Below are 18,379 nucleotides of genomic sequence, written 5' to 3' on the forward strand. Positions count from 1 at the left end.
CCCTGCCTCTTTACACATCTGTGGGCTTTCTATAGGTGCGTATGCAAAAGAATGGAAAACAATCAATGGTGCTAATAGCTAATCTTTATTGGGCATTTACTACATGCCCATTTGACATGTATTAACTCATTGAACCCTGACAACCACCCTGCAAGGTCCTATTTTCAGTTGAGGAACTGAAGTGCAGAAAAGAAAATAAGGTAATAATGAAGAATCCGAACGACCGAAATTTAAAAAGAAGTTGTCAGGGGATCCCTGGGTGGCACAGCGGTTTAGCGCCTGTCTTTGGCCCAGGGCGTGATCCTGGAGACCCGGGATCGAATCCCACGTTGGGCTCCCGGTGCATGGAGCCTGCTTCTCCCTCTGCCTATGTCTCTGCCTCTTTCTCTCTCTCTGTGTGACTATCATAAATAAATAATAATAAAAAATAAAAAGAAGTTGTCAGGAGCAAAGGAATGATTCACGAAGGCTACAACATGACAAAAACATCATGCTCAGTGGAAGGAGTGAGACACAAAAGACCACGGATTGTATGACTCCATTTATATGAACTGACCAGCAAAGGCCAATCCATAGCGATAGAAAGATTAGGGGTCGCCTGGGGCAAGGGATGGAAACAGGGAATAAGAGTAGGTGGGCACGAGGGATGTTACTGGGAGAGATGAAATATTCTGAAACGGATTTATAGTGATGGTTGCACAGCTTCGTAAATGTACTGAAATCCACTGGAATGAGTGAATCATACGATCAACAAAATATGCTTTCAATATAGTTGAGTCATGTTGTTAAGTCATGTTGTTAAGGTGAGAAAAATCTAACATTTACTGATCACCTCTTCTGCACTTGACAGGAGTCTTCTCTAGCCCTAACAGCTCGTTTTGTTTACCTGAACTCATCTTCGTGGGCTACCGGGTGCCAGGCACCACGCCTGGATATGGGGTTTCTAGTGAACTAGGCCTGGTTCTGGCTCAAGGTCGCTTTCCCGATGGAGATCACGGTCTAGCAAGAGTTGGAAGGTTGGGGTGGGGGTGGGGTTAGAGATGAGGATGAAAAAGCCAGCAATGGCAAAAGAGTGTACCTGGGGGCTGTCATGGAGTAGGGGTCATGCTCATGTGGCCTAAAGGAAGCGCTCCACCCTCAGATTTGGAGGGTTCTGGGCGGGGGGGCAGAGGTTTAATGCATGAGTTTGACACCTGCCGGCAGAGGGCTAGTTACCAGATAAAATCGCAGGGGAATGGGGTGGGGAGAATGAAGTTATTTGTCCATTCGTTATTAATGCTTTTATTCATTCATTCAGCTACCGTTTATCGAGAACCTACCATGTGCCCCCAACTCTTTGACAGAGCAGGCAGGAGGGCCATGACAGGAGGCAGGGTGGACTCATGGGTGAAGCCCTGCCCTTTCCACTGATGAGAGAACCCATCCTTGTTTGGCAGATGGAGGCTGGCATCCCTCTTGGGGATATGTCTTTGTCTGTGCCAGTCCTCACCCAGTGAGGACTCACCTGTGCTCCCTTTGGATGATGGATGGGCGGGGGCAGGGAGGGCGGAGGGAGGTGAGGGTGTCCAGGGCTGAGGCGATGGAAACACTGACCTCACTGAGCAGCTTGGGGCAGGATTGAACATTAGCCAGGGGGTGGGGCCAAAATTCTAGACCAGGCTTTGCCACCAATTTACTGGGTGACCTGGGTTAATCCCCCCTCTCTGGACCTCGATTCTCTTGTCTGTAAAGTGAGAGTACTGGGCCTGGTGCTCTCTGAGCTCCACCTGGCTGACACTGATGATGAGCAGGACTTCCGGCCTCAGAAACCTCCAGAGCTACGTGAACTTGTCTTGGTTCACCTGGGACTTTCTGGTTTTAGTGTCGAGAGCCCTGCATCAAGAACTCTTGGCCCTGGGCAAAGGAAGGTAGTTGGTCACCCCATTAGAAGGACATAAGGTTAGCCTTCCCTCTCATCTTACCCACAAAGAGCAAGATACATGGCGACTCACTTTTGCTCCCATGTGGCCACAGCACTATTTTCTAGCCATTTTTTTGTACACGTCATATTTCTACAACTCAGTTGGAAATTCCTTTTAGCATGGGTACTACTTCCCCCATTTCCTTTAGATCTTCTGGTCTGCTCAGCTACCTCCTCCAGGCCAGGTATCCGTTCTTGCCCCACCACCTCCCCCTACCACCTTGGCTCCAGAAGGTCTTTTCGGTTGTGTGTTCATTAGCTCTACCGGGACTCCTTAAACTCTTGCCTTCTGTTAGCACCAGGTCTGTGCTGAAGGAAATGCTCAGTGAATGATCATGGAATGTCTGAATCTCTCCAATGTCCAGGACAGGGCTGGGTGCCCCCTGACACCCCAACTCCAGGCCAATGCTGCTGGGTGGGACTTATCCTTCCTGGAACAGGCTGCAGAGACCCACTTCCAAAATGTGGCTTCTTAACCCTTTCTGTCCCCCAGGCTCCTTGAGCGTCTGGTGAAGCCTTTGGACCTCTTTTCAGAATAATTTTTAAAAATAGCATTAGGATTACAATGAAAACAATTTTTACTAAAATACAGTTATCAATATATTTAAAAAATGTGATGTAGTAACATACTTGCTTCTTTACTAAATAATAGTAAATAATAAGATTTAGTAGTGAGTGTAATAGGATCTTAATTTCAGAGTTGTGGTAGCTTAAATGGTATTTTGGGATATTCACAGTAACTGTAGTATTGATATAAAAATATCTTTGATTTCTCTAAGGACAGAATCACAGGGACTTCTACTGCCTGCCTGTACTCGTGATCAAAGGAGATGCTAAGTACCATTTAGAGATTAGTGACAATAAAGATAGGACTTTTGTCCATCCCAGTGTCATAAATTCTATCCTGGAATTTCTTGGTGGTGAGGGAGGGGGTGGTCAGGACCTCCAGCTTTAAGGCAAAGGGGTTTTGATCCTTTAGGTCAAATAAACAAAATCATCAGGAGCTGAGAGAACAAAGAGCAAAGAACAGTGACCACACCAGGTTGGGCAAAGCAGAGAAAGGTTTTAAGACAGGTGAGTTTCGGTGCCGAGTGTTGTAAAGGTTGAGCCCATTTTGGCAGGGAGCAAGGAGCTGTGGTTGAGGGAAGGAAACACGGGGAGGGTTTGCTCTTGTGACCAAATCAAAAGCAGCAGATTAACACAACAGGCACGGCCTCCTCCCAGAGCAAGCCCAAGTCTCCTTTGTGTCTCTTTTGTCTCTGAGAACACCAAACCATTGTCCCTATAAGACAGGGTACCTGCCCTCAAGCTTACACAGGAGACCAAACACAAAAGTTAATAAGACAAAATTAAGTTGCAATTCAAAAAACGCAGCTGGAAGAATGTGGAACACGCCACGTGTCTGATTAGGTGTACACAGTGCAAGCCACAGGCGTCAAGGTGTGGGTCACCTGCCCTCGGAGGTCTCCAGGAAGGATCAAATGGGAAAACGCACAAGAGGCCGGAGGTGTGGGATTGCAGGTGTGGGAATGCGCTTTGGGATTGCTGGTCGCTCCTCTGGTCTCAGTGACCTTCTCTGTAAAATGGGGATGATAACTCAGTATGGCACCTGACCCAGAGGAAGCGCTCAGTAACGGGAGCTGTTATTATTATCAACAAGAGAAGAAGGATGGATATTTGCAGTTTGGTTCAAGGGACTCCAGGAGGCTGGAGAACCTGGGTCTTTGGTGTGGTGGATGTGAAAGGATGGAATGAACGAACGAATGAAGGACTGAATTCTCGGGTTGGCTCCGCCCTCCAGGCTGGTTCCTTCCCCCACGCGGCCCCCTAGGCGGTTGGAGGGAATACACCGCAGCCGTGGGGTCCCCGGCGATGGGCGATGGGCGATGGGCGTGAGTGTGCAGCGGCGGGGGCGGTGTCATTCAGGGCCGGGAGCGGCTGTAGCCGGGCTCACACTTAGGGTGTCACATTCCGGGGCGGTCCCCGCTCAGCCCTCCCCGGCGCGGCACCTCGGGGGCCCGGGGACCCGCCGACCTCGGGAGCCTTAGGCGGGGCAAGCGGTGCACGGGCCCGCCCGGGCCCACCACGTGGGGGACGTGCGGGCGGAAGCGCTGCCCTATCCCGGGAAGGTCGATCTGGGCCGCCCCAGGCTGGAGTGGGGGTGGGGGGCGGACGCACCCTCGGGCGCTCGGGCCCCCCAGCCCCTCCAGGACACGCCGTGGGGCTTTGGGGCCGAGGGTGTCGCGATGGGGAAGGGAGGGAAGCGGAGCCTCCCGCTTAGAGGGCGTGGGGGAAGGGGCGCCCCAGCGGGGAAACGTGCGCGGCTCGGGCTGCCGGTCCCTTTAAGGGGCCGGGCTGGCTCTGCGGCGGAGCCGGCTCACCGCGGGGCTGGCGCAGCTCTGCGGTCCGGGTCCCCAGGCAGAGCCTCGGAGCCAGGCGCGGGGGCGGGGCCCGGCGCGGGAGGGGGCGTGGTCCAGCCGGGAGCTGGGCGGAGCCAGCGCTGCAGGCAGCCCGTCAACGCCGCCCGGGGAGCGGGGGGGCGGAGCCACGGGCGCGGGGGCGGGGCCGGCGCGGGAGGGGGCGTGGTCCAGCCGGGAGCTGGGCGGAGCCAGCGCTGCAGGCAGCCCGTCAACGCCGCCCGGGGAGCGCGGGGGGCGGAGCCACGGGCGCGGGGGCGGGGCCCGGCGCTGCGGGCCGCGGGGGCGGGGCCTCGGGCTCGCGGCGCGCCGCAGAGGGAGGCGGGATGGGCGGGGCGAGGGCGGGGGCGGGGCCGGGGTCTGCAGTGGGCGGGGCCCGCCGCAGGGGCAGAGCCGGCCGGGAGTCCTCTGCGCGCGGCTGCCGCGGCGCATCCACAGCGCCCCTGACAGCCCCGGCGCCGGGACCCGCGCCCCGCGCCCCGCGCCCCGCGCCCCGCGCCCCGCGCAGCCTCCCGGCCTCCCGCGCGGCCCGACTCCCGCCCCTCGCCTCGGCGCCCACACCCGGGGCGGCCCGGCCCGCTGTCGCTGCGGGGGCCGCGTCTGGCGCGCATCTGGAACCGCCGGGCCGGCCGCCCTGGAGCCCGCGCCCGCCCTGGCCCGGCCGCGCCGGGAGCCCTGCCCCGAGCTGGAGCCGCACCTGGAGCCGCGGGCCCGGGGCCCTGAGCCGCGCAGCCGGCGCATGGTCAACTCGCTGCTGTTCGGGGAGATGGCCCTGGCCTTCGGCTGCCCGCCGGGCGGCGGCGGCGGGGGCTGCCCCGGCGGGCGGCGGCGGCGGCGGCGGGGCCGGGCCGGGGCCGTCCCCGGTGACGGCGGCGCTGCGGGACGACCTGGGCTCCAACATCCACCTCCTCAAGGGGCTCAACGTGCGCTTCCGCTGCTTCCTGGCCAAGGTGCACGAGCTGGAGCGGCGCAACCGGCTGCTGGAGAAGCAGCTGGAGCAGCAGCAGAGCGAGCGCGAGCGGCGGCTGCGCTACAAGACCTTCTCCCGCGAGCAGGCCGTGCAGACCGGGCCCGAGCTGCTGCGGCCGCCGGCGCCCGGCGCGGGGCTCGGCGGCGGCGGCGGCGGCGGCGGCTGCGGGGCGGCTGCGGGCGCCAACGCCAACGCCGTGGCCCCGGGCGGCCTGCCCCCCGGCGGCGGCTCGCACCCGCAGCACTACGGCCGCCTGCCCGGGACCATCTGGAGCTACACGCAGGTGCGGCGCACGGGCGGCGGCGGCGTGGAGACGGTGCAGGGCCCCGGCGTGTCGTGGGTGCACCCCGACGGCGTGGGCGTGCAGATCGACACCATCACGCCCGAGATACGCGCGCTCTACAACGTGCTGGCCAAGGTGAAGCGCGAGCGCGACGAGTACAAGCGGAGGTGAGTGGGGCGCCCCTCCCCCTCCCCCTCCCCCTCCCCTCCCCTCCCCCGCCCCGCCCCGCCCCCTGCAGCTCCGGGGAGGGGGCGTCCGGGTCCTCGCAGGCCGCGGAGTGCGTGCGTGGGGAGGGCCGGGGCGGCCAGCTGGTCCGAGCAGGTGGGCTGGAAGCTGTGTTTGCAGCGCGCCCTGCACACGCCTGGAAAACTCACTCACTAGCTCCAAGAATGGGGCTGAGTGCTGGGTGCCCACTGCCGTAGGGGACACTTGGGCGCTGTCGTTGGTCCGGGCCGGTTGTTTTCTGGGTGACATAATAAGCGAGCGCTGGTGCTTCATGTGATCTCACTTAGCCCTCACGCCGACGCAGCGTGTGAGGCCTTCTTATCCCCATTTTGCAGATGAGGAGACTGAGGCACGGGCTTGCCCAAAGGGGGCTTGGCCCAAACCAGGATTTGAGCTAGTGAACTGAACCGCTTTTGGCTAGTTCATCTTCCTCTCTAGGTATTTTCCCAAGGATGTAGGAGGCAGGCTCCCCTCCCTCCATGGGTGAAAAGAAAAAAAAAAAAAAAGACTTAACAAACCAACCCCCCAGGCTTTAAAAAAGATTTTTTTTTTTTTTGGTCCCCTGAATTAAATGAGATCATGTGTTTGAAAATAGGTAGCTCTGTCCCTACTAGCTAGGGCCGGAGTCTACCATCTTGCTCCAGCTCTGCAAGGTCCAGTTGGCGGAGTTGGATAACCAGACCTCCACCAGACTGGCCACAAGCTTTTAAAAGCGTCTCTCTTTACCCCTCTTCTCTCCACCCCCTACTGTCATGAGCACCAACAGCCGCAGCCCTAGAGGCTCACAGGAGGTGAGAACGTTGGTCTGGACACTGGATGTTGATTGGACCCAGACCACCATCTCTGGCTGGTGTGCGAGGCTGACTGCCTGCAGGACCGGCCTGCACATTCCTGCCTAGTCCCGATCCCCCAGATTCCCCAGCCGGGAAACCGACTTTGCTCCCTGCCTGCAGCCGGGCTGACGGGACTGATGGCTCAGCTTTCCAAGAAGAGGAGAGGGGTCTGTCTGTAGTCTCTCAGGCCCTGGTGGGGGCAGGGCCCTCTGCTGTCCCAGGCATGGGCGACTCTGCATTAGGTGGCTTCCGACTCTAGGGCTTGGAGGGTGTTGTGAGAAGCCTCCTTCTTTCCACTCCTTGAGTCCTGGTGCTCACATGAGCAAAGAAGTCCGATCAGGGAAATGTGAGGCGTGGATCTCCTTCATCACCTGGCAGGGAGATGGTCGAACCGTTTGGAAGCCTGTTTGCTCATTGGAGAGATAGGAATAAGAACATCTACCCCCCAGCTGCAGAAGGGGAGAGTAGGTTGGTGATGCTTTTGGGAAGGTATAGAGTAATCAGCTGATGTTTTTAAAGGTGATAGGCATTGGCAGGCCAGCATGGAGCAGAGGCCCGAGATGAGAGATGAGACGAGAGTCTGTCTCATGCAGGGTGGGCCTGGCTCTCTGGGGGGAGGTCTTACACCCCGCTGGGGACCAGCCACTCTCTTGGGCCCATCTTCTCTTGAGGACTTGAGAATGGCCTGGTTCCCTGCCTTGGCGGTGGGGAGGCTACCTCTGTCTCTGTGGGCAGCTTCTCTGGGGTGGGGTAGGGGAACAGGCACTTGCTCTCGATGGTGAAACACAGAGGGATGGGCCCTTCTGTCTCCCAGTGTTGATCGTGTCGTCATGCCTCAGGCTTGTGCTGTGTTTGTTTTATTGTGTGTGCTTTTTGGACCTGGCTACTAAGGAGATGGAAAAACTGTGCCCAATCTCAGAGGGAGATAGGTTGACGTTGAGCAATGCTCTGTTCAAGTTGCACGCAGGGCGTGGGGTGTGATGTCAGCTTCTGGCGCTGGCCTGGAATGAGACGGGCACTGCTGGGGCAGGTGGAGTGTGGGTGCCTCTCCTCCCGCCCGCGGGGCTGCATGAAGCACCTTCCCTTCCTCCATATTTTGGTGAACTGGGGAGGTGCATCTTTTCTGAAGTTCATTCTGGGCTCAAGTTGGATTTTTCCAAAGCAAGTGACTCCCTTCTTTGGGACTCCGTTTCCCTATCTGTAAAGTGAGGGGTGAGTGGGCTAGCACTGTGCTTGCTCTTTGAAGCCCCAGGCTTCCTTGGAGAGGGTCTTGGAGTTCCTTGAATATTACATAAGACTTAATATTTTAAATTATATTACAGTGTTAATGCGGTTATAAAAATGTGCTCACTTTTAAGTTCTTAATGTCAACTCATTGTTAATTGTTCACTTGTTAGTAGTTGGCCTCAAGTTAAAGCCACCCTCCTGTCTTCACTATTTGTCTGAAGAGTACTCTGAGATTGCAGAGCAAACCGCTAAAAACCCTTCCCATTTGTAGCTACTTATCTGTGTGAGTCAGGGTTTTCCTGAAACTCTGCAGCCAAAACTGGAGATAGAATTAAACGGAATGTGGTACTGTCATCCATGGTCCCTGTTCTAGATGTTAATGAATCAAAATAGCCTCATCAACTTTACTGATAGAATTCAGAATAAGTAACTGTTCTATTATGCGAATTTACAGTATAAACGTATACCAGTAACCTTCTGTTTTTACTTGTTTCTGTATTTGGGTTTCTCGTGAGAATTTCCTTTGGGAGGAAGGCAGGCATCTCAACAATTTAAGGGAAAAAATTTAAAAACCACTGGGCTAGATGATCTCAAAAGGTCTTCCCAGCCTTGAAAAAATATAATCTTGGGTTTGAGCTCCCAAGCCCACTTCTGGTCTCCTGTCCATAAGAGATGTCAGAGTCTGGAGGGATGGGACCACGGTGTTTGCTCGGGCTGTTGGCCACTGAAGGCTTTAGATCCTTTCCGGCTGTCTAGCACAGAGCCCCAAGCAGTGACCAGTGGAAGGGGTCTGTGCCAGGGAAGGAGAGCTTCGAGGGTTTCCTCCGGTTTACCTGGAGGAACTCACAGCCTTGGACACCTCCACTTGCTTCCCCAGAATGCAACCTGGTGCGCGTAGCTCTGTGTTCTCCAAGCTGGAGGCATTTCGGTTCTACCTCTGGGATTTGTGGCCTTATCCGCGTACCTACCATCATCTGTATTACTACTGATGTAAAACTATTCTTCAGCAGCGTTATTGAGGTATAATTTGCATATCCTCAAGTTCTCTTATTTTAAGCGCACAATTCAGTGATTTTTTTTTTTTTTTAAAAAAGTAAATCCACAGAGTTGTGCAACCATCACCACAATCCCGTTTTAGAAAAATTGCATCACCCCCAAAAAGAGCCTTCATGCCGGTTTGCAGTTAATCCCGATTCCTACCCCGGCCCAGGCAACCCTGATGTGCTTTGGGTTTCTATAGATTTGTGTTTTCTGGACACTTCATATAAATGCAGCTGTAGCATATGTAGTCTTTTGTGTGTGCCTTCTTTCACTTAGATATTATTTTGGAGCTTCACCCATGTTGTAGCCTGTTTCCTTTAGATTGCCTACATTCCTTTAGATTGGTGACTATTCCCCTGTGTGGACAGACCACATTTTGTTTACCGGTTCACTCATGTAGTCAGTAGAATTAATCAATTAATTAATTAATTAATTTATTGTCAGTGGAATTTAAATGTGAAGAGTCACTTGTGTCCCCCCTCACATCCTCTCAAGTGCCGTCAATGGCATAGGAACCATGCCTTGGAAACACCAACCCAAGGCAGAGCCCCTGGCCTGGGGCGCCTGGACCCTGGCTCTGTTTGCGAGGGCTTTGGTTTCCCCTTGGTCCAACCAGCTCTGAGCTCTCCTCGCCCGTGAGGGAAATGTGGTTACCCAAGCTGTACCGTCGACAAGGTTGTCAAGCGTTGATTTGGAAACCAAAACAAACATCTCTGCCCTGTCACCATCCAGCACCACCAAAATGTCCTATTCTGAGTTTGCAAGCTGGGGGCTTTTCGCTGGAGATACCCGCTGAGTCTATCTGAGCTTGAAACAAGTGGGGATTTCTCTGCATCGCATCTAAGACACTCAGACTCCTGGTCTGGCTCTGCTACTAGGTGCTGTGTGACCTCAGGCCTGTTGCTGCCCTCTCTGAGCCTTAGGTCCTCCACCGTGGCAGGAGGGGATTCCTTTTGGTGAGCCCTCCCAACTTGCCCTATACTTTGTTCTGTGACTCAAGGGGGTCCAGGTCGAGGCTGTTCATCCTGCCTCGCGGACTGGCAGCCCTCTCCCTCTCCTGCCCCAGGCCCGGTGTGGTTTGGAACCGTCTGTCTGGGTTTCCCTCCCTCCCCCTGCAGGTTGCCAAGTGCTGTGCCCCTGACTTGAGTTGGCATGAAGGGCTTGGTTTGTTTTTCCCTGGTGGTTGGGTGATCAGAGCTTTGCTTGAGAGCCAGGAGGGAACATAGTGATCATTTAGCCTGATGGTTCCCACAGGGGCCTTTTGGAGCCTTGGGATCCAGAGCTGCGTGCCTTGGGGCAATTCTGGGGACAGGGCATGGGGGTGCCGAGTCCCTAGGATCTGGCCCCCATCAACCACAGCAACTCTATTTCCATGACTGTCAGATTGGTCTTCTGAGGAAGGTTCAGTTGGAAAGCAGGGTACTACAGTTTAGAAAACAAAGAAGAGAGGGAGAGAGAGAAATCGGTGATTCAGCTGAGTTACTTTCATTTTTGAGGTGGGGAAACTGAGGCCCAGAGGGATCCGACTGACCCACAAAGCCGAGCTGCCAAGACCTTGCCTGCCGTCGAAACCTTTCCCCACCACTCTGAGGTGATGCCCACATCCTCTGCCCTCGGCTGGGGTTTGGGAGAGTTTGCGCCTCCTTTTCATGTATGTGCCTTGAAGCATTTTTTAAAAAGCTACTTTCAGGGATGGGAGGGACTTTTGTCACAGCTATTTCTGAGCATGAGCCGGAAGGGGCTGGGCTGGCGGCCTGAATGAAGGGCTCCAGAAAGGGCTGGTGGGTGAGCCAGCTGGAGTGTCCCCTGCCTTTCCCCGTGTCACACCCTGGGAGGCCCCTGAGCAGGTGTGTGCCGGCCCCCGAGTGCCCCAGGGCTGGAAGAACTGCTCCGGAGAGCCGGCCGCAAGGCTTTTCGTTCCCTGCCACTTGTGTTATTTCTCAAGCGGTCACCGGCACGGATTCTTCATTTCTCGTTTCCCTGGGAGGCAGCCTGGGATGCTGGGGAAAGGGTTCAAATCCCGGCTCTGCCGCTCTCTCGGGGAGACTGCGGGCAACTGCTTAACCCCTCCGAGCTGCGGAGCCACCGCTTTCTGTAAAAGAGGGGGGATAGCGTGGCTCCCCTAGCAATCGGGGAGGGCCGAATGAGCTCCTGTGATCAGGATTCGGGTGGGGTCCCCTCTCTGGCCCCCCCACCCCCAATGTCTGTTCCCTCCATTTCATAGAGCTTTCCTGGCACGGCGCTGGGCCGCCCAGCACATCCATTTCGGGACACATCGCAGCTCTGTGTGTCCCGTGGAAGGCGCCAGCGGTGGTGTCGGGGGCGGAGGGAAAAAGGGCGACTTCTTTGTCCAGCATCTAAGGAGGGTGTTCTTCCTACTTTTAGCGGTTGATTTGTGCCTCCGGAAATCTCTGACCACCGCCCGCCCCTTTCTTCCAGCCTCTGTTGAAAGAAACACACAAACCCCCTCCGGCGGCTCCTCGGCGGTGCTGGCATCCTCTTTGGGGACATATTTGGGAGGGATTTTCAGAGCCTCAAGCCAGAGGCTGGGAACGAGGTCCCAGAAAAGAAAGGGAAGCAGGAAGCCGGGAGACAGCTGACGCTGAAGATTCCTTCCCTGCGGAATGTGAGGCGGGGCTTTCGCCTTGGCCACCGGATGCAAGGCCCCTGCCCCCCCTTGCACACGCACGTGCGCGCGCACCCCCGGGCTCCCACGCTCTCAGCCTCTCCAGGCCCGTGGCCCGCTCCCCCCACACGTGTCGGTGTTTGAAGGACACAGAAGGGTAGACCGAGGATCTGAACATGCTGTTTGCCGCAAGGAGATGCGTTGACTTCTAGGGGGATCGATTGAAACTGTGCCGTGCATCAGGGATACCGCAGGCTGTGGACTTTGCGTCGGGAGTCCTGGCTTTTGATCACATCGGGGAGGCCAAGCTGGGCTGATGTTGTGTTGGTTTCCCTGGTCGTGGGTGGCTGACGGCCTGGGACAGGGTGGAGGTGCTGTTGTCCCCTCTGCTCGGGATCAAGACTCCGTCCACCAGGTGTGCCGGAGCCATCGCTACCTCTCGGGTCACGGCAGCCTGCACCGTGAATCTCAGTTGTCTGGGGTGTCTGCGCCCCCCCAGCGACTGTAAGCCTATAGGGGCCGGCTCCCGGTCTGCAGAGCCCAGCCTGAGCCTGGCCAGAGTCCATGCTGAGCAAGCGTTTTGCAGGGAGGGAGGGCGCTGTGCCTGGCTGCTGGTGCTGGTAGGCCCCCAGTGCGGCTGGGGGATGTAAGGCACAGACGACACAGATGGCCGACACAGGCTGCACATCTAGGCCCGCACATCTCGTGCAGGGAAGGGTGTGGGTTTGGAGGCCTGAGACCCACCCTCCAGGCCCCACATAGCAGTTCTGAAAAACTTGAATAACACCCATCACGTGGTGTCAGATGCTGGGCTCCTGGAGCAGGAGTTAAAACCTGAGATTGGGTTACTCACTTTGTCTCTCTGGGTCTCAGTTTCCTCATCCGTGTCCCAACGTTGGGCGGAGTAGATGGGCCCGGGCAGCCACGGCACTTTATAAACGGGGAAGTTCTAAAAGAGTTTCATGGCAAGATTTCACAGGGCAGAAGCGCAGGTCCCCTAAGGGGTGAGTGGTATGGGCTTCGGGAAATGGGCAGAAATCAAGAACCAGGCTGGAAGCTGGAGGGAGGGTGGTCCCTGCCTTTGCCAGCAGCGTCTGGGTGTCACGTAGCCTCTGGGCATTGCTGGTTGTGTGGTGCTTAGAGGATTCTGGGCCAGATGCGGAGCTGGGGAGGTTTTCTGAGGCTGCTCCCCGCCCGCCAGAGCAGTGTCCTCCCACCTCCAGTGGGCACGGGGCGTTCGGCTTCCTGGGCAGGATGTGGTTACTTGCCTTAGTTCCTGGTACAAGAGAGGGTAGTTGTCACCCAACAGTAAATCTGGTGAATGCCTCTGGTTCATCTGAGGGGCTGTGGCCGGGCTGAGCCCCTGGCTGGTGACACAGGGCAGCTTGAGCCCTGTGGAGTCCCAGCTTGCCTGTGGTGTGATCTGAGCTTCTGCTTGCCCACCTGGAAATGGGGGTGGTGGGAAGATGGGCCTGTCCAGTGCCCTGTTCACCCTGTAACTTCATCGGAGTGGTCTGGAATCAGGACACCATTTAGTCTTGCGTACCTCTGTTTGTCACTCTCTAAAATGGGGATGAATTTTCTTATGAGTTCTGCTTCCCAGGGTTGCTATAAAAATCATTTGAGGTAATGGAATGTGAAAGCATTTTGAAAAAGGCTTAACAATAAATGACTTCATAGCCACCATTGACTGAGCAACTACTATGTGCTGGGCTCTGTGATGACTTCTTTAAGTAAGTGAGAGTTAATTATCAGGTATCCCCAAGAGGTGGGAATTAATTATGCCCATTTTACAGGTGAGAGGTTCTTTTTTTTTTTTTTTTTTTTAAAGATTATTTATTTATTTGAGAAAAAGCAGGACAAGCAGACTCCATGCTCAGTGCAGAGCCCGACATGGGGCTCGGTCTCAGGATGCTGAGATCACAACCTGTGCCAAAACGAAGAGTTGGATGCTTAACTAACCGAGCCACCCAGGCGCCCCCAAGGTGAGAGGTTCTGAGGGGTGGAAGAAATCTGCCCCAGATCTTGTGGCAGGTCCAGTCTGGGTCTCTAGACCCTGAGCTCAGTGTTCTTCTTGCGGGGGGGACAAGCTGGCCAGGCCTCATGCCACCTGAGGGCTGCCGATGGCTGGTCCAGGGTGAGGACGCAGGCTGAGGCATGGGGTCCCCCCAGCGCCTGTCACAATATTGCCACGACGGGTGTAGAACAGGAGGCGGCTGCCACACTGGGAAGACTTCCTGCTGTCGCTTGACAGTAATTATTTCTTGAGAAACCAGTGAGTCACTGGCAGTGGCAGGCAAATGAGCCTCCCGGGCCACTATAGAGGGCGGTTCAGCCCCCCTGCTCTTTGGAGGTGACCGTGGTGGGGGACCGGACTCGAGGTAGCAGAGAGTTCCTGGCCAGCGACAGAGGTTGGCACACGGAGCCTGGTGGGCCTGGCAGGGGGGAGGGACGGAGGGGGACAGCGAGCACGGATGATCACCTGTCTGGCACTTTGCACATGATCTGATCGCATGCAGCCCTGTGCCAACTCTGCAGATGGAAACCCGGGCTCAGCGCAGAGAAGTAACTTGCTCCAAGTCACACAGCCAAGCCGGGGCAGCACGTGCGTCTCAGATTCTAAGTTAATGCTCCTTTGATCGTGCGCGGCACCCCCGGCACTCCCAGGGCAGCAGCCAAGGGTTCTCGTGAGCTTATAACAAGCAGGAAAGAGCAAAGGGCATTCTGGTGACCGGAGGGAAACTGGCCTTGGCCTTGGAATTGGGTCTTCCGAGCTTGTGCTTTTGGTTGGTTCTGTGAACCTTGCCCGGGTACAGGGAACCTGTTACAGTCATTCTGTGCCTCCTGTCGGGGAAGATGAGCCTGCTGGGTGTGGATGTCTGAGGAGCTGAGGTTCTGTTCTGACAGTGGCTGAGCACGCTCCGTGCATGTGCCAGGTCCCGTCCTGGGCACTGGGGGTGGAGCACACAAAGCACACCCCCCCCCCACCGCCCTCAGGAGCTCAGAGCCTGGGGACACAGGCAACTGTGACCGTGCCATGTGACAAGTACCTGCTCAGATAGTACCTGTGCACCATAAGGGCACAACAAATACTAATTAATTAATTAAACAGCTATTTATATAGCATTTACTCTTTGTCAGGCTGCATTTAAAGCCTCTTAGGGACGTTTGATTCATGTAACCTCCTAGTAACCCTGTGTTAGGTACTGTCATTAGCCCGTTTTAGAGAAGGAAACCGAGCCACAGAGGCTTTGACAGAACTCAGCCCGGACACGGCTAGCAGGTGGGAAGTGAAGATTTTAACCAGGAAGGCAGGCTCCGGATTCAGCCTTTTATGCTGTACCCGGGAAGGGACATGCTCACTGCAAGGAGCTTCCATGCTCTGAGCCTCAGTTTTCTTTCTTTCCTTTTTTTTTTTTTTTAAAAAGATTTTATTTATTTATTCATGAGACACACACAGAGAGAGGCAGAGACACAGGCAGAGGGAGGAGTAGGCTCCTCGCAGGGAGTCCGATGTGGCACCCAATCCCGGGACTGGGATCACGCCCCGAGCCAAAGGCAGATGCTCAACCGCTGAGCCACCCAGGCGTCCCTGAGCCTCAGTTTTCACTTCTGTGAAATGGCCAGAGTTCCTCTGACCTCACCGAACTGTTTGCAAGATTAAATGAAGCGATGTCTGTGGAAGCACTTTATAAACTATCGAGTGTTTTGCCCTTGGGGTCAGAATGATGAAGCAGCCTGGGTCCTGCCTACGCACACTGCCGTTTCCTCCCCAGCTTCCCTGGCAGCCAGGTGAGGTTCCTCAAAGCCCCGGGAGGTGTCCCGTCGTCGCCTTGCCTTTGCGTCCTAGCCGCCCCTGGATCCCGGGACAAGCCGCCATGGGATGTTGGACAGAACCCCGCAGAACCCGCCGGCTTGCAGCAGAGCGTTCGTGTGCAAGCTGGGAGCTGGGAAAGGAAGAGGCTGAAGAGGGTTTCTGCTGCTTCTCAGCTGCATGAACTTGAGAGCGTCTTTTGCGGCTCTGCGACATGGGGACAGACATGGGGACAGTCCTCTGCGTGGGGGGCAGGGAGAGTGCACGGGGCAGCGGTGCTCAGACACTGGCAGCTGCCATCGTGTTACTAAGCGAGGCTGGGGGTTCTGGGGAGAAGAGCAGGGCTGAGGGTCCCCGCTTGGGCAGGACCCCCCCCCCCCCCAGGCTGCGCTGGCTGGGGGCTGCCTCAGGGCTCTCCCTGAGATGCTGGCTCAGCGCGCTCCGGCCTGCGTGCTCTGACTTCGGGATGTGCCGGGATGTGCCGGTTCACACAGCCCCCCGCTCATCTGCTGCTCAAGGGGGAGACGCCCCCGCAGTGGAGACACTGCCTTCCGCCCTCTTAACTGGCCATTTTTATTACTTGGGTTATTTAAGACGGTACTTGGCCCGCTGCCGCCCGCTCGCCGTCTTGGGGGAGGGGAAGAGCTGCTGGTCTAAGTGGACCTTGTGAAATTCCCCGGCAGACAGGCTCCTCTCAGGGCAGGGTCGGTGCATCTTCCCAGGGCCCGTCCGTGCCTCGTTTCTGCGCCCAGCCTGCTGTGGTCACGGGCAGAGGGCCATGCTGGGGGCGGGGGATGGGGGGATGGGGGGGTGGGGAGGCACTGACCGGAATAGCTTTGGGGAAAGCTTGTTGCAAAGTCAGACCGCAGGACCAGAGGGCCTTGGAGCTCTGGGTGGGACCCTGCAGTGCTCACAACCCAAGGGTTCCGAAAGGTGCTTGAGCCAGCTTGGGGCCAGTCAAGGAAGGCTTCCTGGAGGAGATGTCACCTGGGTTGTGTTCGGGAGATCGAGTAAGAGTGCAAGAGAAGGGAAGGGTGCTCCAGGTAGAGAGAGCAGCTTGTGCAAAGGCCTGGAGGCGAGGTTGCCGTGCCAGCGAGCAGTCCAGAGCCCGCTGCTTGGGCAGGACCTCGCCTGCCTGCTCATTCCTCTTCCCCTTCTCGTCCTCCCTCCCTCCTGCCTTCTTGGCTCTCTTTGTTCTGCTTTGCTGCCTCTCATCCCTGCTCATCTCCCTCTTCCCCTTCTCTCTTGTTTTGGTCTTCACTTGCTGTGGCTGGTTCTTACCTCCCCATCCTCCGTGTGAGGCGGGTCCTGTTCCCGTGCCTCTGCCCACGCGATGCCAGGCCTCTGTGGGGGGCTCTTTGTCTGCTGCCGGGGCTTTGTGAGCCTGTGTGTGCACACACGTGTGTCTCGGAGCCTCGGTCTACACCCTGTGGACTCGGAGCCTTGGGGTCAGGACCCTGCCTTTGGCCACCCCAGGCCCTTTGTACTACCCCTCGTATATCACAGAGGGGGGCAGGAGAGGCTCCCTGCAGCGAGCGATGGCTGTTGGGTCTTGCAGGTCAGTGTTGTCGCAGGAGACCTCAGCCCCCCAATCCCGGTGCCCATCAAAGAGGAGCCTGGGATCAGACACGGGTAGGAGCATGGGGGCCGGGAGGCTCAGCTGCTCCCCTTACCTCCCAGGCCTGCTGCCCTGCCCATCCCTCTGCTCCCTCACACCTGTGACTCCATCTCACCCCCGGTGGGCCCAGACAGTGTGAGGCCTCTCAGGTCGCTCAGTCCATCCGCCTGCTTCCAGGCAGCCTCCTGCCCCCATCACTGCACATGAGTAGACGTGCCTTTGTCTTTTGAAAAAGCACCTTCTGAGAGCTCATCCCTCAGTGTTTTATATAGTTTTCTCTCCACCCCCACTCACATCCCCATGACCATGTTCAGATGAGAACGCTGAGGCTCAGAGAAGGAGAGCTGCTCCTTTGAGGTCACACAGCAGAGTTGGGTTTGAAACCCTGGAAGTCATTTAAGAAGGGGGTTTTGAAAACTCCTGGAGGCTGGGGCTCTTGGGGTGAAGAAGTCTCAGAGCCAGAGACCGAGCCCGCCCCTGAGCCAGCATCTGGGTCCTGGTGCTGCCGCTGAGCCTAGGAAGGGACATCGACATCGGAGGACGCAGTGGGCTTGTCTCCTTAGAACAAAAGGAGGGCACCTTGGCTTGTCTCCTTAGAACACAAGGCACTGCCCTGGCCTCAGCCTGGCGGTCTTGGGCCGTTCACTGACCGACTACCCATCTTGTGTAGATGGGATGATGAGACCCCCAGCGCTGTCGATAAGCCTCGCCCAAGAAGGGCTCTTCCCATCCTCTTTTCTCTGGGCTGAGCCCTGGAGAGGGGAGGTCGGAGAACTTTGCCTTAAGCCCTGGGGTTGTGTGAACCGGAAAGCCGGGTCCCCCAACCCCACGTAGATCCCTGGGCCGGGGATGTGGCGGACAAATAGTTCTTTTGCGTGCGTACAGTTTTATATGGAGACTCTTAATATCCTGTTGCGATTGGTTTTCTATTTGTCTTCAGAGAAAACACTGACCGTTCAAATGGCCAGACTTATCCAAGCTGGGGAAACTGAGGCCCTAGCTGAGCAGACTACAGGCAGAGCCGGGATTCACCTGATGGCAAGTTCAGGGGATCCCCCCGCCCCTGACTTGTAGGCTGTTCCTTTCTGTGCCTTGCGGCATGATAGATCCACAGGCTTCCGCTCAGGCGGGGGCTCTGAGTCTGACTTGAGACCATCCTGAGCCGCAGGTCTCTCATCTGTAGAGTGGGGATGACATCCTGAGCTCACGAGGTTGTAATGGAGCTTCAGTGAAATAGTGCCTGCCGGGTGCAGAGTGACGCGCTGACCCCCAGCTGATACTGCTCTGTCCCTTCTGGCCCGGTCTTCCCAGGCCCCAGGCCCCATAAGTAAGAACTGCCTACTTCCTCCCCCCGTTCTGGCTACA

The 18,379-nt window shown here is 56.6% G+C and overlaps 1 protein-coding gene across 1 annotated transcript in view; it reads left to right on the top strand.

The window, feature by feature from the left end:
* Window positions 1–4,977: 4,977 nt before the first annotated feature.
* IFFO2 (intermediate filament family orphan 2) overlaps window positions 4,978–18,379 on the top strand; it is a 48,860-nt gene continuing 35,458 nt past the window's right edge. The window contains 2 exon segments of the mRNA XM_041767398.1: window positions 4,978–5,197; window positions 5,199–5,797. Coding sequence (XP_041623332.1) covers window positions 5,117–5,197; window positions 5,199–5,797 — 680 coding nt within the window. The 5' untranslated portion in view covers window positions 4,978–5,116.

This window comes from Vulpes lagopus, chromosome 8 (genome assembly GCF_018345385.1).
Source record: "Vulpes lagopus strain Blue_001 chromosome 8, ASM1834538v1, whole genome shotgun sequence".
Lineage (NCBI taxonomy): Eukaryota > Metazoa > Chordata > Mammalia > Carnivora > Canidae > Vulpes > Vulpes lagopus.